At 39.5% G+C, this 24,703-nt stretch overlaps 1 protein-coding gene across 2 annotated transcripts; it reads left to right on the forward strand.

Moving 5' to 3' along the window:
* The first annotated feature begins 927 nt into the window (after positions 1-927).
* Positions 928-9,964, forward strand: LOC110629460 (pentatricopeptide repeat-containing protein At3g58590). 2 transcript variants are annotated; one of them, XM_021776440.2, is made up of 3 exons: positions 928-3,411; positions 3,501-3,619; positions 6,581-9,964. In XM_021776440.2, the coding sequence occupies exon 1, from the start codon at positions 954-956 to the stop codon at positions 3,159-3,161; it is 2,208 nt and encodes a 735-aa protein (XP_021632132.1). In that variant the 5' UTR covers positions 928-953; the 3' UTR covers positions 3,162-3,411; positions 3,501-3,619; positions 6,581-9,964. The 2 variants fall into 2 exon arrangements, with proteins under 2 accessions (XP_021632132.1, XP_021632131.1); XM_021776439.2 differs by lacking the exon at positions 6,581-9,964 and having other exon boundaries at positions 3,501-5,629.
* Positions 9,965-24,703: the final 14,739 nt, after the last annotated feature.

The raw sequence follows: 24,703 nt of genomic DNA on the forward strand, positions 1-24,703 counted from the left end.
TTTTTTAGTGAAACACATTATTTTTTTAATTATCTCAGACGTTTCAAACACTTTAAAGAAATCGTGCATCAAACTTTCCGAATATTTTAAAAAATTTATACATTCTAAATTTTTACATTCAAATTACTCTTATTCTAACGAGTCTTTAGATTTTCGGACTACTCTCACACTCCAGCCTTCTAGACTTCTAAGCTCTCAAACCTCAGCAGTTTTTGAATCTCTAGGCTTTCCTTTATACCTTGTAAGCTTTTGAATATCAGATCTATTCTGGATAACTGGGCTGCCTTGTAAGCTTCAAATTCTTTGAGCCTCTAAATTTTTTTTTATTAAAATTTTAAGGTATTTTAATATATTTTTTAAATTAATAAATTAATTAATGAGTATTTTACCTTATAAGAATTTAAATAATAATTTTTTACTTTTATAATATTTAACTATTAAAATTCACAAAGACTATAATCAATAAACTTTTTAAAATTATAAATTTTAAAAATCTCATATATTTTTTAAAATTTAAAAATTAGTTAATAAATTTTTATATCATAATAATTTTTTATTATAATATTATAATGTAAACTTATTATTCATTTTGATGTATAAATATTTATAAAATTATTTATAATTTTATTTTATTATTACATATTATATTTAAAAATATTAAATTTTTATTTTTATATAAAAATATTTTTATTTTTATATAAAAATGTTTTTATTTTTATACAAATAATTTCTAATAAAAATAAAAATATTATTTTTAATTTTAAAAAATTAAAAATATTTCAGTGATACTGAACGCTATTAAAAGATTAATTAATGTGTTTTTTATATTATAAGAATTAAGTTCAAATGGTAATTTATTAAAAATTTAATTATTATTATTAAAAATAGAAATTTAGCCGCGAAAAATTAGCCTTCCCCAGGTATATTTTGATTTTCCAGTGTTTCCAGCCAACATGAGCTTCTATGGGGATTTCTTCAAGCACCACCACCGTCTCCTTCACCTTCTCCAAGCCTGCTTGCGGGTTCGTTCCCTCGACACAACAAAGCCTCTCCACGCACTCACTATCACACTTGGCCCAAGTTCTTACCAACCTACTTTTGTTTACAACAATATTATCACTCTTTATGCTTCTCTCGATGAATTGGTGTTGGCACGTAAGGTGTTTGAAAACATGCCACAAAGGAGCGTTGTATCCTATAACTCAATGATCAGTTCTTATTGTAGGTATGATTATTTAGAGGAAGCCTTGGGAATTTTTCGTCAGATGAAACACTTTGGGTTTAGGCCCAATAACTTCACATTTGCTGCTTTATTGTCGTGTGCTTCTATGGATCTGCGACGGGGGGTTCAATTGCAGACATTTGCAATAAAGAATGGGCTGTTTCACGCTGATGCTTTTGTGGGTACTGCTTTATTGGGTTTGTTTGGAAGATGTGGGTGGTTAGATGAGGCATTCTTTGTTTTTGAGGATATGCCTACTAAGAGCTTGGTGACATGGAATTCAATGATATCTTTGTTTGGAAACCAAGGCTATGTGGATGGCGTGCTTTTGTTTTGTGAGCTTTTCAGGAAAGAGGGTTGTTTGTCTGAATGCTCTTTTGTGGGTGTCTTGTCTGGATTAGTATGCCTGGAAGATTTGGAATTTGGACAGCAAATACATGGTTCAGTCATTAAAAGAGGGTTTGACTACAGAGTTTCAGTTGTGAATTCTCTCATTAATATGTATGCGAAATGTGCAAGCATACAGCTAGCGGAAAAAATATTTGAGGAGGCAGCTTGTACAGATATTGTGACATGGAATACAATAATTGGTGCATTGTCAAAAAGCCAGAAGCCAAGAGAAGCTTTAGAGCAATTTTTGAAAATGAATAAGGAAGGAATTATGCCTAGCCAGACTACATTTGTAAGTATTATCAGCTCTTGTGCCAATTTACAGATCCCAATGTATGGAGAACTTGTTCACGCTAAAATAATCATGCATGATCTGGAAACTGATGTTTTCGTCGGTAGTGCCTTAGTGGACTATTACGCTAAATGTGACAAACTGGACGATGCTAGGTGTTGTTTTGTTAAGATAAATGAGAAGAACGTGGTTTCTTGGAATGCTTTAATTCTGGGTTGTGCGAATAAATGCTCTTCTGCTTCTATTTCCTTGCTGCTACAAATGCTTCAATGTGGCCATCGGCCTAATGAATTTTCATTTTCATCCGTTCTTAAATCATCATCCAAATTAGAGCTACAGCAGCTTCATTGTCTGATTATTAGAATGGGCTATGAGGATAATGAATATGTGTTAGCCTCCCTTATTTCCTCTTATGGTAGAAATGGTCTTATATCAGATGTGCTGGTCTTCATTGCAGCTTCTGAAACACCACTTTCTGCTGTTCCCTCTAACAATATTGCCGGAATCTATAACAGATGTGGCAAGTACCATGAAACATTAAAGTTGCTTTCTCAGCTTGAAGAACCAGATAACGTTTCGTGGAATATTGTCATTGCAGCTTGTGCTCGCAATGGTAATTATAAGGAGGTTTTTGAACTTTTCAAGCACATGCTTATGGCTAGAATCCATCCAGATAACTATACTTATATTAGTGTCCTAAATGTGTGTAGTAAGATCTGTGATCTTGCTTTGGGTAGTTCCATCCATTGTTTCCTCATAAAGAACAATTTCAGTTTTTGTGATTTATTTGTCTGCAATATATTGATAGACATGTATGGAAAATGCGGCTGCCTTGGAAGTTCAGTAAAAATTTTTAACAGTATGACAGATAGAAATCTCATCACATGGACGGCTCTAATTTCAGCCCTTGGAATTAATGGTTGTGCCCCTGAAGCATTGGAAAGGTTCAAAGAGATGGAATATATGGGGTTTAGACCTGATAAGGTTGCTTTTATTGCAGCACTTACAGCATGCAGACATGGTCCTTTAGTGAGAGAAGGGATAGAGCTGTTTGAGAGAATGAATAGTTATGGGATTGAACCAGAAATGGATCATTATCATTGTATTGTGGATTTGTTGGCAAGACATGGACATGTTAGGGAAGCAGAGAAAGTAATTTCCAGCATGCCTTTCCCACCAGGTCCCCACATATGGCGTAGTTTCCTGGAAGGCTGCAAGAGATATGGAATGGTTGAGGATCAAGTTATGGGAATGTAAACATTAAAGTTGTTGAATGAAATTGTTGATGAGACAGAAGAGGATCAAAGAACGAGAAAGCAGACATGCAAATTGAATTTGTTCAATGGCTTATTGAACATTTGACTTTTTGTGGAAGTTCATGTGTCACCTAAGGCATGCGTCTCAACACATAAAGATGCCAGTGCTGATTTAGCTTACACAGTGCAGATGAAGGACAAACAGTATTAGGGATTTAGCAAAAGGATTTCTTCTTCTCCTCTTCTGCTTGGTAAGGGTGCCATGCTTATATATTGTTGTCATGTAATTTATTAAATATTAACCAATCAGAAGTGGTAAAGCCTCATATTTTGTGGACAGCATCCAGAGCATGTTCCCTTGAGCACAAGAACAGTAAAGCCAAAACTCATTATCAACCTTCGAACAAAAAAAACAGTTTGGGTTCCTTCAAAAGATGGTAAAGGTTTTCTTGGATCAAGGTATATGGATGAAATCTTTCCTGGCGTTTCTTCTATTTTCTTCTCCTGATTATACAGAAAGGTGATTTGAATGTATTGTTAAGTCCATCTACAGAAACAAAGTAATTTTTGGTAAATTTTATTGCATGTGATTTTACTTTGATAATATTTTATGGGAGTAAATTGTACAATCACAAAATAGCCTGAAAAATTTATGATTGAGATGGTCATATAAGCGCTATGATCATGTTAAGATGAAAGTCAATTGCTTCAAAAAACATGGTACAAAAGATAAATATATTTATAAGATAGACATGTCAGTGTTGATTGAGGATAAGTTCAGAAAAGACATTTTTAAACAGCTTGACTATCTATTTTTACACCTCTGGGCTCTAGATGATTTGGTAATGAAGTAGCATTTTGAGGAATGACACAGGTAGAATATGCTCATCAAGTTGTTTCTGGGTTGAAAATGTTGAAAATTTAACCTAATCTAAAAGACGTCTTCTAATGTCATAAATTCTTGAAAAAACCTCTGGTTAAGTTGCTAAAACTTATTTTGAGCTGCTTAATGGATGACAAGCTGTGCTGGACAAAAGAAATGAATAGCAGAAATGAAAATGAAACAGAAGAGAAAGAACAGAGTTGAAAAAGAAAATTTTCATCTGCTTTTCTAGGATAGGGTACCTATAAGAGAAAAAAGAACATTTATAGGTTACTTATCTTTAGCACATTATGTTAATCTAAGGACACGGATATGATTAGGTTAGACCTGTAGATAAATTCTTCTTTAGGCTTAAATAATTCTTATTTGCAATGACTTTTGATCATATCCCACAATTATTATCATGTGAAATTCTCCTATCCTGTTTGCCTCGTACCTCTGTCAATAGTCCTGTCCTGTATGGAATTTTTTGAGATTCTCCACCTCTGCTAGCATGAAAAGTCTGAGAATGGTAGTGAGAGAAATTATCGATATATATATATATGTATATATATCTGATGAATATTTCATTATTATATTTGAATGTCCCCTTACCATTTGGAAAGGGACGCTGCAAATAGTTTGTCCCTAAGTCAATGAATCTGGATGTGGCGAATTGGTTGGGCGGAAAGTAAAGCTTAAGCGGATTGAACAATTATTTTGCCCTTCCCTTTTCTTCCTAGTCCCATGAAGTTGGTTGAACTTAAATGAGTACATATTGGCATGTGCTGCACCATTGGTAAATAATATATATTTCTTTGGAGACTTAGACATGGGACGTGGATGGCAAGGGAGGTTGAATCAGTTGATGCACTTTATATTACCAACTTAAGTAGAGATTATGGGTTCAAAAACCTAGTTAAGGAGAGAGAAAAAGAGAGAGAGGTTGGAGACACCTATAATTTTTGTTGATCACCATCCAAGGAATGGTCCATTAAGGCCAAAAAATGGTGAATAAGCTGTCACAACTTAGAATAAGTTTCATTGGTGCATAGCCTATAGCATTTGAAGAAAAATCAATCCAAAGGAAATGAATGTCAATTTTTTTGTTAGTGGTTTAAAGCTAGTTAATAGGAGACCACAATCCATTAAGACAAAGAAATGGTGGTGACTAAGCTGTCAGAACTTGGAATAAGTTTCATTGGTGCATAGCCTGTAGCATTTCAAGAAAGAATGAATCCAAAGGAGGTGAATGTCAATTTTTTTGTTAGTGGTTTAAAGCTAGTTAATGGGAGACCACAACCACAACCTTAACCTTGACCTTGAAGGAAAATCCCCCATTGAAAATATTATAGGGCGAGCTAAAGGAAGTACGTACTCATATGAGTACTAGTTTTATAGCCATTAATTATATATTAGGATGCGTGAAAATATTTTTTTTTAATTAAATACTCTCATTCCAATGCATAATCAATGGCCGAAAAGATAATGCCCATATAAACACGTGCTTTTCTTAGTTTTTCCCAATATTATATACTAATTCACTTGTCCTCTTCAGCGGAGCTCCCGTTACCAAATTTATGATAGATAATCATAAAACCATGAGGGAAAAAAATGTAGCTACTTATTTTATATCCACTAGTACTCATCTATCTCCGCCTCTTTTTCTTTTTTTCCTCAAAGATTTATCTCCACCTCTAAATCCTATAAATAACAGCATTCATATAACTATACACTTGTCTTAACACACTCTCTCTCTCTCTCTCTATATATATATATATATATATATATATATATTCTCACCTATTCTGTTCTATTCAGTATCTATTGTAGGAGCTGTTGTAAACTTGAGTGAAAAAATAAAGCTGAGAGAAAAATGTAAAAGGCGTGTTTATTCCTTGTGATGAAGTTTGTTTATATACACTACCTACTATTGCTCGCTAGGCAATTCCTAATAACTTTTTCCGCCTATTTTTAACTTAGCTTATATTCTATAATGTTCTACAAGATTCTACAAATTTCTATAGAGTTCTATAGCTCCCCCCCCCCCCCCCCTTCAAGATGGAGAGTGGGAGATAGAGACCAATCCTATCTTGGAGAGACAGCAATGGAATGATTGTGATGTTACGGGCTTGGTGAATAAATCGGCGAGTTAATGTTTTGTTGTGAGATTGTGTGTCTGGATGAATTTGTTGAGCACCTGTTGTCGAACAATGTGGCAGTCGATATCGAGATGCTTAGTACGCCCGTGAAAGACTGGATTCTTGAGATGTGTACAGCTGCCTTGTTGTTACAAAATAATGGAATGGGTTTGTTTATTGACACCTGTAGATCAATAAGGAGATAAGACACCCACTGAAGTTCACAAATTGTTGTTGCCATGCTGCGATACTCAGCTTCCGCCGATGATCTACTAACGGTGTTTTGTTTCTTGGTTTTCTATGAAATAAGTGAGCCACCTAACAACACACAATAACCAATTAGTGACTTTCTGGTCATGGTGTAGGAGGCCTAGTCTGCATTGCAGTATGCCTAAAGTTGGAGATCTGTTTGTGCAGGAAAGAAGAGTCCCTTGTACGTAGATCCTTTGAGATATTGAAGGCAAGGAAAGGAGAGCATCCCAGTGAGATTGCCTAGAAGCCTGAATGAACTGACTTAAATGTTATACTGCATAAGATAGATCAAGTCTGGTGAGGTTAAAGTAGAGGAGTTTGCCAACAATTCTTCGGTATCGTTCATGCTTAGGCAAATAAAGGGCTTGATGAATCATCTAGCTTCAAGTTCTTGCTCATGGGATATACCTTGGGCTTGGCTTCAAGAAATCCTACATCATGAAGAATGTCTAGGATGTATTTACATTGGCTAAGGAACAAACCAGAGGCTGATCGTGCAATTTCGACACCGAGAAAATATTTTGCATAGCCCGGGTCTTTGATGGTAAACGAGCTATGAAGGAATTCTCTGACAACAATAATGCATGATTCATCAACACTGGTAATAAGGACATCGTCGATGTATACTAGTAGTGCCAAGAAATCATGCGTTGTACCTTTTGTGAACAAACAGTTATCATGCATAGACTGTTGAAACTCATAACTCTTTAGTTTGGATATTAATTCCTTATTCCACTAACGGCGGACTTGCTTCAATCCATATAATGAGTGTTGTAGTTTACGCACTTGTCCGGGTTGGGCTTTAGTGTATCATGGAGGTGATTGCATGTAAAGTTCTTCGTTAATAAAACCATGTAGGTACTGTTGTTTATGTCTAGTTGATGGATGGCCATTGTTGATAGTTCCTTTTCCATTGTTGCCACCCACTCAAGGTCATTTTTAGCATGGTAACAACTGGTAGGTTCATGGATTGTAGATACAGTAGCTAAAAAATGAAGGTATGAAGAATTGAAAGAGGAATGTGGAGAGAGAGTTTGAATACCTGGTGGTTGGGGAGTGACCAATTGATGAGTGTGCGTGACAGTGGGGGGGAGAAACAATGCAATAGCTACAAAATCATTCAACCAAGCTAGTTTCTGAAGAGTCCGGGTACTTTGACGAGGAGGTGGATCTCCTTTTTTATAAAGTAGATGGTGTGTCTCCAAATTGTAAAGTTTATCTCCCTTTTTATAAGGTAGATACCCTAGAAACACGCACTTGTAGGCCCGAGGTGCAAATTTATCCTTATAAGGGGTAACGTTGGTAGCATTAACACAAGCACCTGAAGCTTCAAAGTTTTGAGTAATTTAGGACATGTCCATTTAAGGATTCATATAGTGTGATCCAATTCAGTACCTTCACAGGTAATTTGTTTATAATGTATGTGGCGACCAAGAACGATTCTACCAAAAAATGTTTAGGCATGTTTGCTTGAAACATTAGAGAATGGGCCACTTGTAGCAAGTGATAATGTTTGCATTCGACTACCTCGTTTTGTTGTGGTGAGTGAGCGCACGATCTTTGATGGATTATGCCATTTTCAGTGAATAACTGAGCACATTGAGTGTTAAAGAATTCTGTCCCATTACTGCTGCGGACAACTTTGATATTTGTATGGTATTGATTTTTTATCATATTGATGAATGTTCTCAAGGTGATAGGCACTTGAGTTTTGTTATTGAGGAGGAATGTTCATGTGGCCCGACTGTGATCTTCAACTATGGTAAGCATGTATTTAGCTCCATTTATGGAACGAATATGATACAGTCTCCACAGATCAGTGTGTATGAGCTTGAAAGGCTGATCAGAATGGTTTTTGGATGATGGAAAAATGAGTCTATGTTGTTTAGCTTTATGACATATGGAGCATTCAGATTTTATGTTTTGTGATCTATATCAGAAATATGGCTCATAGTAAGTTGTGTTGCATGTCCCAAATGCCAATGCCAAGAGAAGTCATTAGTTGTATTAATAGGAGGCATTTTATTCTGTTGATCAATCAACTTATTACAGTCCACTTCATACAATGCACATTCATGGTACAACATCTCTTTGCATAGTACTCTATTACATTTGATTGAAAAGAGGAACTATCAAGCTTGTACCGCCCTCCCGTCATCCTCCCCAGTACCACTATTTCCTTAGTCAATAGGTCTTGCAAAGTGCAATGAGTTGGGTAAAAAAAAGTAGCAATGTTAGATTGTGTTGTGAGTGCACTTACAAAGAGCAGGTTGTGTTTGAATGTTGGAATGCAAAGAACGTTTTTCAGATTTAATTTCTTGTGTATGTGCATACCTCCGTAGTGTGTGACACATCGTGTAGAGCCGTCGGGTAATGATATATTGGGGTATGGATTTGTGGTCTTTATTTATAAGATCCACTGCATGTACACGCCAGGAAGATGAGCTCATCCTAGAGTTTTTTTGAGTTTCATAAAATAAACCATCATTGGCATAGTTCCTTACGTTGAGGAGTTGATTTTTCGCTTGATTTGGTATAACATCAATCCGTTGCTCTCCCCAAAACGTTGTTCTAGTTCAACCCATAGTTCTTTGGCTATAGTCGCGTATAGAAATGCCTCTACGAGATCTGTAGATATAGCATTCAATATCCAAAAAATTACCATGGAATTAGCCCGTAGCCATTTTTTAAGGCTTTCATCGCCTGCCTATGGCTTTTCAGTTTCCCTAGTGATGAATCCCAACTTGTCCTTTGTTGTCAGGGCTATTATCATCAATCTACTCCAAGATAAGTAGTTCGATTCACTCACTAAGGTCCTGCTTGGATTATTTGAGTTCTGCAGATTCATCTCGTCATCCATCGTCCGATCTTCGGTTTCTTTGCTCCTGCTGGTACTTTCGGTATCCATATCTTTGTTTCAAAGAAAAGAAGAAAATATGGTTCTTGAATTATTCTGAAAACACAGCACATAAGTTGCTCTGATACCGTGCAAAAATAAATAAGAGAGAAATGCAGGTGTGCTTATCCCTTATGGTGAAGTTTGTTTATATACACAGCTAAGTACTATTGCCAGCTATGCAATGCCTAAGAACTTTTTCTGCCTATTTTTAACTTGCAGTATATTTTATAAGATTCTACTGAGTTCTACATTTGAGTACCAAAGTTATTTGTTAGTTCTCTGTTAGAATCCTTCCCTGCTCTTGAAATAAACTTGTATTTTACATTAGATAGGTAATCCAATTAGAAAATAGGTTTTGGTTGCCTTAATGATAATGATGATTCTTGTGTTGAGGTCCGAGGCAAGAGAGCTTAACAGCGGCGCCTTTTATGTGAGATGGGATACTCTGAAACAAAACTGGAGAATCAATGGAGGATTGCCGAGCTATATTCAAATCTTCAAAGAGGATAATCCTCAGCATCACTTTCATTCTCTAGGAAAGCCTTGATGTCTCAATATCACTGTTACATATATATTATGTAACCGAAAAGTTTCACTGATAATATGCACATTTTTATAGTTTTAATATTTTAAAACACTTAAATATTGAATTTGATTATATTTAAAACAGAATAATTTATTTAAATTTTAATATTTTAGTAGGTTAAATAAGAATTAAAGAATACTAGAAGAAAAATCGTATTTGGACTCTATATTCTGAAATTAAAATAGTTGTGAGCATAATAATATATATTTGTGTATTATGTCTATTTACATCTTTGCTCACAGAAATTTAAAATTTTCTTGAATTATGGATAATAAAACCCACTTTTTGTGAGTGAGGGAATATATGTACTAAATACTTAAAAAATTTGCCATGTAGTTTATATTTATTAAAATACTATTAGTTTACCAAAGTTATGAGTTTTTCTTTTTAAATTATTACAGGTATTATTAAAAATAGTTTTAAATATTTTAATTATTTAAAATTTTAATAATTAAAATGTATTAAATGATTTGAAATTAATTTTTAATAACTTCTAACTTATATATTTAAATTTAATAATATTTTCAATAATAATAACAACTATTATTGTTAGATGATCAAATTTAGCCTAAATTTGCTCTTCACAATTTAGTTAATTTTTGTGGATGTTTTATTCATAAGTTTCTAAAAAAAATGGAATATTAGATTGGCTGTATGAAGAACAAAATTTAAAAAAAAAAGTTTAAGAAACTTGGTTAAGTATGAAATATGAATTTGAAAAATAAAAAATAAAATAATAGTGGATATTTTTGTATAATATTACTTTTTTTTTTTTATCACAAAACAATTTCTATTGAAAGAAAACAGAGTACAAAAATCGAAGCCCAAAGAATTACAAACACAGCTGTGTAACCAAGATCTGTTATAGGACCAAACAACACAAGCCCAACCTAAACTACCGGATATCAACCGGATTCGACCTAATCCGTTAACCCATCCCTCAAATATTGTCTCGCTCCACCCACTTTGGAAACTCGGTGAAGGGACTGAAAATGCCGTTACTAAACCCTTATTTTTCGGTGACAATATTTTTCTATAGTTATATAATGAATTTTCACATATAACTATATTTGAGAATATTGCCTTGTATATTTTATAAATTTGGTGATTAAATTCCATATATAAAATCATGAAAATATGTATGTCTGCCATTTTTTTTTTTTGTCATGTATGTCTGCCAATTAACTGCTAAATTGTAGGATGAGTAAGTGTTCAGTTAAAATTGAAAATTTTGATTGAATCGAATTAATTCAAAAATTTGATTCAATTTTTTATTCATTTTGGTTCGGTTTGATTTTTAATTTTAAAAATTTCGATTATTTCTGTTTATTTTGATTTTAATTAGAAAAAAATTAAAAAAATCGAATCGAACCGATTAGTGAATTAATATATTATTTTTGATAATATAGAGATTATATCATAATTAAAATTAAAATATTTCAATTAAATTTTATAATATTAAAAATAAAATTTAAAAAATAAAAAGTCTATTAAAAATTTTAACCGATCAAATCGAATCGAATAAGAATGGTTCAATTTCTGTCAAAAATTAGTTCAATTTATGTCAAAAATTAGTTCAGTTTGATTGTCACAAATACTAAAATTTCAATTTTTAGTTTATTCAATTCGGTTCGTTTTAAACTGAATGCTTAATCCTACTAAATTGATGCTTTTGTATTGTTATATAAAATTTATTTCTTTTTCTGCCTTCTCATATTTTATATACGATTAATGTACCGTTACAACAGTTATTTACTTTAACTAATCAAACCAACTTCTTTGACCTAATAATTACCCTCATTTATATATAATCAACTTTTACCTTTTATAAATTAAAATAAATATAAAATGTGTATTAAAATTGAAGGATTGATGCTAGAATACTTCAAAAGAGCTCGAAACTTTTGGATAAAAATAGAGAGAGATCAGATGACCAGTCTGCCTGGCAGATGATCAGACGAGGTGCGGACCTGTGACGAGGTATGATGACCTGTTGAGGGGGTGATTTGCTAAAAAGCCGACCTGCTTGAAGGAAGGGCCAACCTACCTGATGGAAGCAGGGCTGAGTAAGGCAGGCCTGATGAAAGAAGGGTTGGAGTACCCGGAATGCTCACAGCGCTGGTGGAACTTGGATGCTCGTCAAAGCAGGTTAGTTGTCTAGAAGCTCGGATACTCAAAAGCTTACAAGGCAAGAAGTAAAGCCCGGAGGCTCAAAAACTCACTGAGTCTTGAGAGCTTGGAAGCCCAGAAAGCTGGAGGGTGAGAGTAGCTTGAAAGCTTGAAGACTCGCCAGGGCAATTGTAGCCCAGATGCGGAAGTTCAGAATGCACGGATTCTTTAAAGTGCTCAGAATGTCTGAGAAGATTAAGAGGAATAATAGCGTTTTGTTTACCTGCCTTTATTTTAAAGAATTGAGGGGTTTTTCAGTCTTTTAGTGGGGCCAATGTAACAACCCGCAAACCGGACCGCTACCAGCGCTAGGATTCAGATCGACTTAAGGTCGCCGGAATCCATAGCAAGCCTAACATACATCCTGTACATCTGAATAAAATCTCATACATGATCATATATTTTCATAAAAAACTTTAAACTTTTCATATACCAAGCTTGACCTGTGCATGCATCATAACTATAAACATAAAAACTCTTTACTGGAGCCCTCATCAAATGCTCACTACGCTCTTGTAGCTTATCCCTTTCCCCTAACCCCAGGTTTGCAGGGTCAAGATTAGCTCAGGAAGTCAGCTTGAGGCGGATATAGTTTATGTAATAGATAGTAATGGACATGTAATTTTTAATGGAATAGATTTGTGCTTTGCCCTAGTTTATATTGTTAATCCCAGTGAACATGTTTTTATATAAAAGTTTTTATAATGAGTTATGTTGAACCAAGCTTGATGTATGTGATGTTGACCATACTAGAGCATTTGATGAGGGCTCTAGTGTGGGTTTTATGTATACAGTTTATGTTGAATGCACATGTCGAGCTTGGTATATAGAAAATTTTAAAATTTTTATGAAAATGTATGTTCATGTATGGGATTTTATCAGGTACACAGGATGCATAGTAGGCTTGCTACGGTTCCGGCGACCTTAAGTCGACTTGAATCCTAGCGCCGGTAGCGGTCTGGTTTCCAGGTCGTTACAGCCAAGGTCGTTGATTCTACTATTTAAGGAGCACATGTTCCTCTGTTTCAAGTTTGAAAAGGTACGCAAAGTGAAAAAGCGCGAAGATTATTTTTTCTGCCATTTGTTGATCTGTAATCGAGCTTGTACTCGTGTGTTGTTGTTATCTTCTTTGTAACTCATCGTGAATAAAGGATTCTCTCTTCCGAGACATGGGACAATCCTCAAAATATCGATCTGAACTTGTAAATCTCTCTGTGTTTTTCTTCTTCTCTATTTTTTCTTTCTTTTCTTTATTTTATCTTGTTTCTATTACGTCGCTTATCGGAGATTGGAGTTTAATCCTCCAGTAATTACAAGTGGTATTAGAGCACGATTTGTGAGCGGGGAGGTTCATTGTCGGTCAATTTTCTTAGGCTCATTGCCAGTCAATTTTCTTAAAGTCTGGTTGAGAAAAGAAATGCATCAAGGATGTAGAAACTTGATGTTGAGAAGTTTGATGGAGAGGAGATTTCATGCTTTGGAAAGAAAAGGTCAAGATAAGTCTTGAGATCATAGGGCTACAAGATGCTCTCAATGATGATCTAGAAACATGGAATCATGAGGAGGAAAATGAACCTAAGAAACCCAAAATTCCAGTCCAAAAAATAATTCTTTCTTTAACTTTTGAAACCTCAAAATCTTCTAAGGCTGCTTCAATCATCACCTCGAATTAAGAAGCAAAATCGAAAGAGAAAGAGATTGAGGAGGCAGTCAAATGGTCAAGAAGAGAAAGGAGTAAGAAGGTCAAGAACTTGATTGTTTTGTGTCTCTCGGATCAGATTCTTAAAAAAGTGATCCATGAGAAGACTGCTTTTGGGATCTAGAGACTTCTGAAGAAACTTGTAACGCCCCGGAAATCCGGACCGCTACCGGCGCTAGGATTCAGGTCGGCTTAAGGCCGCCGGAACCCGTAGCAAGCCTACATACATCCTGTTTACCTGTTTAATCCCATACATGATCAACAAACATACATAAGAATTAAAAACTTTTTCTTTTTCTTCATACACCAAACTCAACCTGTGCATGCACTGTATTCATCATATACATAAACATTAATCCCTCTGTGGGATCTCATCAAAGCCTCAAGGGCTATACATCATATGGTGAGTTGGTTTACATCAATATCAAAACACAAGATCATGTACATACCAAGGGATTAACATATACTATGGTCAAGCACAACTCTATCCTCAACAACATAATTACATTCTTATCATTTGTCATGTCCACATACTCTAGCTATTACATACATATGACTTCTCTGTAACGCCCCGGAAATCCGGACCGCTACCGGCGCTAGGATTCAGGTCGGCTTAAGGCCGCCGGAACCCGTAGCAAGCCTACATACATCCTGTTTACCTGTTTAATCCCATACATGATCAACAAACATACATAAGAATTAAAAACTTTTTCTTTTTCTTCATACACCAAACTCAACCTGTGCATGCACTGTATTCATCATATACATAAACATTAATCCCTCTGTGGGATCTCATCAAAGCCTCAAGGGCTATACATCATATGGTGAGTTGGTTTACATCAATATCAAAACACAAGATCATGTACATACCAAGGGATTAACATATACTATGGTCAAGCACAACTCTATCCTCAACAACATAATTACATTCTTATCATTTGTCATGTCCACATACTCTAGCTATTACATACATATGACTTCTCTCTTCTTTTCTTCTCTATCAATCCCGTACCTGCAAACCTGGGGGTTAGGGGAGAGGGGTGAGCTAAAAGCCCAGTGAGCAGAAACTAAAAACATTATATTAAAGTTCATGCTTTCATGAGATGCATCATAACACAGACAATTCACATCAAGGGTGAACCTGTCACCAATTAGTCCCAACATAGTCTCGTGCCAGGCCGTAGCATGGGGTCCTGGTCTTCCTGTCATAACATACATAAAGTCTCGTGCCAGGCCGTAGCATGGGGTCCTGGTCTTCCTGTCATATCATATATAAAGCCTCGTGCCAGGCCGTAGCATGGGGTCCTGGTCTTCCTGTCATATCATATATAAAGCCTCGTGCCAGGCCGTAGCATGGGGTCCTGGTCTTCCTGTCATATCATATATAAAGCCTCGTGCCAGGCCGTAGCATGGGGTCCTGGTCTTCCTGTCATATCATATATAAAGCCTCGTGGACTAATTGGATCATACAGCATTCACCCACAACCACAAAATAAAATGCAATGCGACATATTCGTGAACTAATGCAATCAGCCTATTACATGTCATCATGATGCGTGAAGCATGCTCAAAACATTTAATTACTTGATTTAAAACATTAAGCTTGTTTCCACTCACCTCTGGTTAGCTCTGACCAGACACTGAAGCAGCTCACTCACTGCTGGGGTCCTCGGTTCCTCGGGTCCGAACCTACACAGGTGGACTCCAATGAGGGACCAAACATATATAAACATAACTCTAATATATCCCCCAAAAACCCCCTAAAACATCATGAAAACATCATAGAAAATATGCATGAAATGGCTGAACAGGGCACCTTCGGCGGCACTTTCGGCGGCCGAAAGTCCTGGACAGAGACGAAACTCAGCTAGGTTCGGCGGCACCTTCGGCGGCCGAAAGTGCCAGACAGAGACGAAAGTCTCTTTTCGGGGGCACCTTCGGCAGCCGAAAGCTGCCTTCACAAGAGGGGTTCGGCGGCCGAAACTCCCTTCGGCTGCCGAACCTGGTTTCTGCCAAACGGCAGAAACTTGGTTCAAATGAACCTCCTGCCTCCCAAAACCATAGATCATGCATATTTCTCAACCAAAACACACATACAAGTTCCTAGGGGTCTCAAACATGCATATACCCCATCTACAACACTTCATACACACACAATCAAGCTACATTGCTCAAACATCATCAAAACCCATAAACTCAACATATGTCCTAACATGCATTCCTACCCATAGATCTTACTTAAAACTTGTTTAGAACATAAAAAGGGTTCAAGATCGACCCTTACCTCTTGAAGAAACGAGAGGAAAGCGATCCTAGCTTGGAGATGGAGAGATTAAGCTCTTTGAACCTCCAAGCACTCAAAACTTGCTCAAAGCTCACAAATCTTCAAAACAAAGTTATAAACTTGTTAAAACCATGAAAGATCTAGAGGAAACACTCAAGATCGAGGGAGGAACGGTGGAGACTCACCTTGGCCGACAATGGGAGAGAAAAAGCTCGCCCGTGCGGACCAAGGGGACCCTTTTATAGTGGCTGGCCAGGCCACGTTCGGGGGCCGAATGTGCCTCCGCATCCATGCAATGTTCGGCGGCCGAACATAAGGTTCGGCGGCCGAACCTGCGCTTCCCTCACTTAGACTTTCGGGGGCCTAACGTGCCTCCCAAAGTCCATGCATGTTCGGCGGCCGAAAGTGAGTTTCGGCGGCCGAACCTGAGTTTTTCCTTAAAGAATTTTCATGCAAAAACTTATTTAAAATCATACTTAAAACATTAAAATACATGAAAACATTTTATAAAAACATGCTTTTACCCTTCTAGAGGTTTCCGACACCCAAATTCCACCGGACGGTAGGAATTCCGATACCGGAGTCTAGCCGGGTATTACATTCTCCCCCCCTTAAGAACATTCGTCCCCGAATGTTCCTCAACTAGTACATGCATAGCGAAACAAACATAACATACACACATATAGCACATGGAACACATCTCAACTAACCTTAGAAGAGGTGGGGGTACTGCTGGAGCATGGACTCCCGGGTCTCCCAAGTGCATTCTTCCAAATTGTGGTGGTTCCAAAGGACTTTCACCATCGGGATTTCCTTGTTCCTCAACTTTCTGATCTGAGTGTCAAGAATCCGCACTGGCTGTTCAACATAAGTGAGATCCTCTTGGATCTCCACATCAGGCTCGCTAAGAACCTTGCCCGGATCTGACACGAACTTCCTCAACATGGAAACATGGAAAACCGGATGGATTCTCTCCATAGAAGCAGGTAAGTCCAGCTTGTACGATACATTCCCAATCCTTTGCAGGACTTCAAAGGGTCCAATGTACCGCGGAGCTAGCTTACCCTTCTTACCAAACCGAACCACCCCTTTCATCGGAGACACCTTGAGCAATACTAGATCCCCCTCCTGAAACTCTACCTGTTTCCTGCGGATGTCTGCATAGCTTTTCTGCCTGCTGGTGGCAGTCTTTATTCTCTCTCGGATAATGGGCACCACCCTGCTGGTGATCTCTACAAGCTCAGGCCCTGCTAAGGACCTCTCTCCAACCTCTTCCCAGCAAACGGGTGACCTGCACTTCCTCCCATACAAAGCTTCATATGGAGCCATCCCTATGCTAGCATGATAGCTGTTATTGTAGGCAAACTCCACTAAAGGTAGATGTTGCTTCCAAGAACCGCCAAAATCTAGCACACACATTCTGAGCATATCTTCTATGGTCTGGATGGTCCTCTCTGACTGTCCGTCTGTCTGTGGATGGAAGGCAGTGCTAAAATCCAACCTAGTACCCATAGCACTCTGCAGACTCCGCCAAAACCTGGAGGTAAACTGGGGCCCTCTATCTGACACTATAGATACCGGGACCCCATGTAGTCTGACGACTTCATTCATATAAACCTGCGCTAACTTATCCACAGAGTAGTTGCTCCTAACTGGAATGAAGTGAGCAGATTTGGTGAGTCTGTCCACAATCACCCATATGGAGTCTAGTCTGTTGGATGTTGCCGGTAACCCCACTACAAAGTCCATAGCTATGTTCTCCCATTTCCATTCTGGAATAGGTAGCGGGTTAAGCATTCCAGCCGGCTTCTGATGTTCCAGCTTCACCCTCTGACATATTTCGCAGGCTGACACGAATTGTGCCACTTCCCTCTTCATAGCTGGCCACCAATAAACCTTCTTTAGATCTTGATACATCTTGGTGGCTCCAGGGTGAATGCTGTATCTTGCATTATGAGCCTCTCTCATAATGTCTCCTTTAAGCCCGATGTCATCTGGTACACATAGTCTATTCCCATAGCGGAGGATCCCCTTACTGTCGAATCTGAACTCACTATCTTTGCCTGACTGAACAGTCCTGGCAATCTTTACTAACTCTGGGTCCTCGTGCTGTTTCTGAGCCACCTGCTCCAGAAACACGGGTGTTACTTTCATCTGTGCAATCAAAGCACCTGTACCAGACAACTCCATTTGTAGACCCTCCTCAATGAGCTTATAAAATTCCTTCACCACCGGTCTCCTCTCTGCCGTGATGTGGGATAGACTGCCAAGTGATTTCCGGCTTAAGGCATCAGCTACTACATTAGCCTTACCCGGATGGTACTGTATCTTACAATCATAGTCACTGAGCAGTTCTACCCATCTCCTCTGCCTCAAGTTCAAATCTCTCTGACTCAAGATGTGCTGCAGGCTCTTATGATCGGTGAAGATTTCACATTTTACCCCATAGAGGTAATGCCTCCACATCTTGAGGGCAAAGATAACTGCTGCCATCTCCAGATCGTGTGTGGGGTAATTCATCTCATGCCTCTTTAGCTGTCTAGAAGCATAAGCGATCACCCTACCATTCTGCATCAACACACAACCCAAGCCTACTCTGGATGCATCACAGAATACTGTGAAGTCCTCATTGCTGGTTGGCAGAGCTAACACTGGTGCTGAAGTCAACCTCTTCTTGAGCTCCTCAAAGCTTTCTTCACATCGATCGGTCCACTCGAACCTCTGATTCTTTCTGGTCAATCTGGTTAAAGGAGTTGCAATTTTGGAGAAGTCCTGTACGAACCTCCTGTAATAACCAGCCAAACCCAAGAAACTTCTGATCTCTGTCACTGAGGTGGGTCTGGGCCAGTTAGTCACAGCCTCTACTTTCTTGGGGTCTACCTCTATTCCATTCTCTGACACTATATGCCCCAAGAATGATATGCTCCTTAACCAGAACTCACACTTGGAGAACTTGGCATACAAGCCATGTTCCCTCAAGGTCTGCAAAACTATCCTCAGATGATGGGCATGCTCCTCTGCATTCCTGGAATACACTAGGATATCATCTATGAAGACAATAACGAAGTGATCCAGGTATGGTCTGAATATTCTGTTCATGAGGTCCATGAATGCTGCAGGGGCGTTGGTTAACCCAAACGGCATTACAAGGAACTCATAGTGCCCATATCTGGTCCTGAAGGCCGTCTTTGGGTTCCTTGGTCCTGAAGGCCGTCTATGAGTTCCTTGTAATGCCGTTTGGGTTAACCAACGCCCCTGCAGCATTCATGGACCTCATGAACAGAATATTCAGACCATACCTGGATCACTTCGTTATTGTCTTCATAGATGATATCCTAGTGTATTCCAGGAATGCAGAGGAGCATGCCCATCATCTGAGGATAGTTTTGCAGACCTTGAGGGAACATGGCTTGTATGCCAAGTTCTCCAAGTGTGAGTTCTGGTTAAGGAGCATATCATTCTTGGGGCATATAGTGTCAGAGAATGGAATAGAGGTAGACCCCAAGAAAGTAGAGGCTGTGACTAACTGGCCCAGACCCACCTCAGTGACAGAGATCAGAAGTTTCTTGGGTTTGGCTGGTTATTACAGGAGGTTCGTACAGGACTTCTCCAAAATTGCAACTCCTTTAACCAGATTGACCAGAAAGAATCAGAGGTTCGAGTGGACCGATCGATGTGAAGAAAGCTTTGAGGAGCTCAAGAAGAGGTTGACTTCAGCACCAGTGTTAGCTCTGCCAACCAGCAATGAGGACTTCACAGTATTCTGTGATGCATCCAGAGTAGGCTTGGGTTGTGTGTTGATGCAGAATGGTAGGGTGATCGCTTATGCTTCTAGACAGCTAAAGAGGCATGAGATGAATTACCCCACACACGATCTGGAGATGGCAGCAGTTATCTTTGCCCTCAAGATGTGGAGGCATTACCTCTATGGGGTAAAATGTGAAATCTTCACCGATCATAAGAGCCTGCAGCACATCTTGAGTCAGAGAGATTTGAACTTGAGGCAGAGGAGATGGGTAGAACTGCTCAGTGACTATGATTGTAAGATACAGTACCATCCGGGTAAGGCTAATGTAGTAGCTGATGCCTTAAGCCGGAAATCACTTGGCAGTCTATCCCACATCACGGCAGAGAGGAGACCGGTGGTGAAGGAATTTTATAAGCTCATTGAGGAGGGTCTACAAATGGAGTTGTCTGGTACAGGTGCTTTGATTGCACAGATGAAAGTAACACCCGTGTTTCTGGAGCAGGTGGCTCAGAAACAGCACGAGGACCCAGAGTTAGTAAAGATTGCCAGGACTGTTCAGTCAGGCAAAGATAGTGAGTTCAGATTCGACAGTAAGGGGATCCTCCGCTATGGGAATAGACTATGTGTACCAGATGACATCGGGCTTAAAGGAGACATTATGAGAGAGGCTCATAATGCAAGATACAGCATTCACCCTGGAGCCACCAAGATGTATCAAGATCTAAAGAAGGTTTATTGGTGGCCAGCTATGAAGAGGGAAGTGGCACAATTCGTGTCAGCCTGCGAAATATGTCAGAGGGTGAAGCTGGAACATCAGAAGCCGGCTGGAATGCTTAACCCGCTACCTATTCCAGAATGGAAATGGGAGAACATAGCTATGGACTTTGTAGTGGGGTTACCGGCAACATCCAACAGACTAGACTCCATATGGGTGATTGTGGACAGACTCACCAAATCTGCTCACTTCATTCCAGTTAGGAGCAACTACTCTGTGGATAAGTTAGCGCAGGTTTATATGAATGAAGTCGTCAGACTACATGGGGTCCCGGTATCTATAGTGTCAGATAGAGGGCCCCAGTTTACCTCCAGGTTTTGGCGGAGTCTGCAGAGTGCTATGGGTACTAGGTTGGATTTTAGCACTGCCTTCCATCCACAGACAGACGGACAGTCAGAGAGGACCATCCAGACCATAGAAGATATGCTCAGAATGTGTGTGCTAGATTTTGGCGGTTCTTGGAAGCAACATCTACCTTTAGTGGAGTTTGCCTACAATAACAGCTATCATGCTAGCATAGGGATGGCTCCATATGAAGCTTTGTATGGGAGGAAGTGCAGGTCACCCGTTTGCTGGGAAGAGGTTGGAGAGAGGTCCTTAGCAGGGCCTGAGCTTGTAGAGATCACCAGCAGGGTGGTGCCCATTATCCGAGAGAGAATAAAGACTGCCACCAGCAGGCAGAAAAGCTATGCAGACATCCGCAGGAAACAGGTAGAGTTTCAGGAGGGGGATCTAGTATTGCTCAAGGTGTCTCCGATGAAAGGGGTGGTTCGGTTTGGTAAGAAGGGTAAGCTAGCTCCGCGGTACATTGGACCCTTTGAAGTCCTGCAAAGGATTGGGAATGTATCGTACAAGCTGGACTTACCTGCTTCTATGGAGAGAATCCATCCGGTTTTCCATGTTTCCATGTTGAGGAAGTTCGTGTCAGATCCGGGCAAGGTTCTTAGCGAGCCTGATGTGGAGATCCAAGAGGATCTCACTTATGTTGAACAGCCAGTGCGGATTCTTGACACTCAGATCAGAAAGTTGAGGAACAAGGAAATCCCGATGGTGAAAGTCCTTTGGAACCACCACAATTTGGAAGAATGCACTTGGGAGACCCGGGAGTCCATGCTCCAGCAGTACCCCCACCTCTTCTAAGGTTAGTTGAGATGTGTTCCATGTGCTATATGTGTGTATGTTATGTTTGTTTCGCTATGCATGTACTAGTTGAGGAACATTCGGGGACGAATGTTCTTAAGGGGGGGAGAATGTAATACCCGGCTAGACTCCGGTATCGGAATTCCTACCGTCCGGTGGAATTTGGGTGTCGGAAACCTCTAGAAGGGTAAAAGCATGTTTTTATAAAATGTTTTCATGTATTTTAATGTTTTAAGTATGATTTTAAATAAGTTTTTGCATGAAAATTCTTTAAGGAAAAACTCAGGTTCGGCCGCCGAAACTCACTTTCGGCCGCCGAACATGCATGGACTTTGGGAGGCACGTTAGGCCCCCGAAAGTCTAAGTGAGGGAAGCGCAGGTTCGGCCGCCGAACCTTATGTTCGGCCGCCGAACATTGCATGGATGCGGAGGCACATTCGGCCCCCGAACGTGGCCTGGCCAGCCACTATAAAAGGGTCCCCTTGGTCCGCACGGGCGAGCTTTTTCTCTCCCATTGTCGGCCAAGGTGAGTCTCCACCGTTCCTCCCTCGATCTTGAGTGTTTCCTCTAGATCTTTCATGGTTTTAACAAGTTTATAACTTTGTTTTGAAGATTTGTGAGCTTTGAGCAAGTTTTGAGTGCTTGGAGGTTCAAAGAGCTTAATCTCTCCATCTCCAAGCTAGGATCGCTTTCCTCTCGTTTCTTCAAGAGGTAAGGGTCGATCTTGAACCCTTTTTATGTTCTAAACAAGTTTTAAGTAAGATCTATGGGTAGGAATGCATGTTAGGACATATGTTGAGTTTATGGGTTTTGATGATGTTTGAGCAATGTAGCTTGATTGTGTGTGTATGAAGTGTTGTAGATGGGGTATATGCATGTTTGAGACCCCTAGGAACTTGTATGTGTGTTTTGGTTGAGAAATATGCATGATCTATGGTTTTGGGAGGCAGGAGGTTCATTTGAACCAAGTTTCTGCCGTTTGGCAGAAACCAGGTTCGGCAGCCGAAGGGAGTTTCGGCCGCCGAACCCCTCTTGTGAAGGCAGCTTTCGGCTGCCGAAGGTGCCCCCGAAAAGAGACTTTCGTCTCTGTCTGGCACTTTCGGCCGCCGAAGGTGCCGCCGAACCTAGCTGAGTTTCGTCTCTGTCCAGGACTTTCGGCCGCCGAAAGTGCCGCCGAAGGTGCCCTGTTCAGCCATTTCATGCATATTTTCTATGATGTTTTCATGATGTTTTAGGGGGTTTTTGGGGGATATATTAGAGTTATGTTTATATATGTTTGGTCCCTCATTGGAGTCCACCTGTGTAGGTTCGGACCCGAGGAACCGAGGACCCCAGCAGTGAGTGAGCTGCTTCAGTGTCTGGTCAGAGCTAACCAGAGGTGAGTGGAAACAAGCTTAATGTTTTAAATCAAGTAATTAAATGTTTTGAGCATGCTTCACGCATCATGATGACATGTAATAGGCTGATTGCATTAGTTCACGAATATGTCGCATTGCATTTTATTTTGTGGTTGTGGGTGAATGCTGTATGATCCAATTAGTCCACGAGGCTTTATATATGATATGACAGGAAGACCAGGACCCCATGCTACGGCCTGGCACGAGGCTTTATATATGATATGACAGGAAGACCAGGACCCCATGCTACGGCCTGGCACGAGGCTTTATATATGATATGACAGGAAGACCAGGACCCCATGCTACGGCCTGGCACGAGGCTTTATATATGATATGACAGGAAGACCAGGACCCCATGCTACGGCCTGGCACGAGACTTTATGTATGTTATGACAGGAAGACCAGGACCCCATGCTACGGCCTGGCACGAGACTATGTTGGGACTAATTGGTGACAGGTTCACCCTTGATGTGAATTGTCTGTGTTATGATGCATCTCATGAAAGCATGAACTTTAATATAATGTTTTTAGTTTCTGCTCACTGGGCTTTTAGCTCACCCCTCTCCCCTAACCCCCAGGTTTGCAGGTACGGGATTGATAGAGAAGAAAAGAAGAGAAAAGTCATATGTATGTAATAGCTAGAGTATGTGGACATGACAAATGATAAGAATGTAATTATGTTGTTGAGGATAGAGTTGTGCTTGACCATAGTATATGTTAATCCCTTGGTATGTACATGATCTTGTGTTTTGATATTGATGTAAACCAACTCACCATATGATGTATAGCCCTTGAGGCTTTGATGAGATCCCACAGAGGGATTAATGTTTATGTATATGATGAATACAGTGCATGCACAGGTTGAGTTTGGTGTATGAAGAAAAAGAAAAAGTTTTTAATTCTTATGTATGTTTGTTGATCATGTATGGGATTAAACAGGTAAACAGGATGTATGTAGGCTTGCTACGGGTTCCGGCGGCCTTAAGCCGACCTGAATCCTAGCGCCGGTAGCGGTCCGGATTTCCGGGGCGTTACAGAGGGGGCACCTTCGGCAGCCGAAAGCTGCCTTCACAAGAGGGGTTCGGCGGCCGAAACTCCCTTCGGCTGCCGAACCTGGTTTCTGCCAAACGGCAGAAACTTGGTTCACATGAACCTCCTGCCTCCCAAAACCATAGATCATGCATATTTTCTATGATGTTTTCATGATGTTTTAGGGGGTTTTTGGGGGATATATTAGAGTTATGTTTATATATGTTTGGTCCCTCATTGGAGTCCACCTGTGTAGGTTCGGACCCGAGGAACCGAGGACCCCAGCAGTGAGTGAGCTGCTTCAGTGTCTGGTCAGAGCTAACCAGAGGTGAGTGGAAACAAGCTTAATGTTTTAAATCAAGTAATTAAATGTTTTGAGCATGCTTCACGCATCATGATGACATGTAATAGGCTGATTGCATTAGTTCACGAATATGTCGCATTGCATTTTATTTTGTGGTTGTGGGTGAATGCTGTATGATCCAATTAGTCCACGAGGCTTTATATATGATATGACAGGAAGACCAGGACCCCATGCTACGGCCTGGCACGAGGCTTTATA

The sequence above is a fragment of the Manihot esculenta genome, chromosome 13, assembly GCF_001659605.2.
Source record: "Manihot esculenta cultivar AM560-2 chromosome 13, M.esculenta_v8, whole genome shotgun sequence".
Taxonomy (NCBI): Eukaryota; Viridiplantae; Streptophyta; class Magnoliopsida; order Malpighiales; family Euphorbiaceae; genus Manihot; species Manihot esculenta.

Excerpts from the sequence above, each read along its gene's own strand:
- LOC110629460 (XM_021776440.2), top strand. The coding sequence starts at position 954 with ATGAGCTTCTATGGGGATTTCTTCAAGCACCACCACCGTCTCCTTCAC.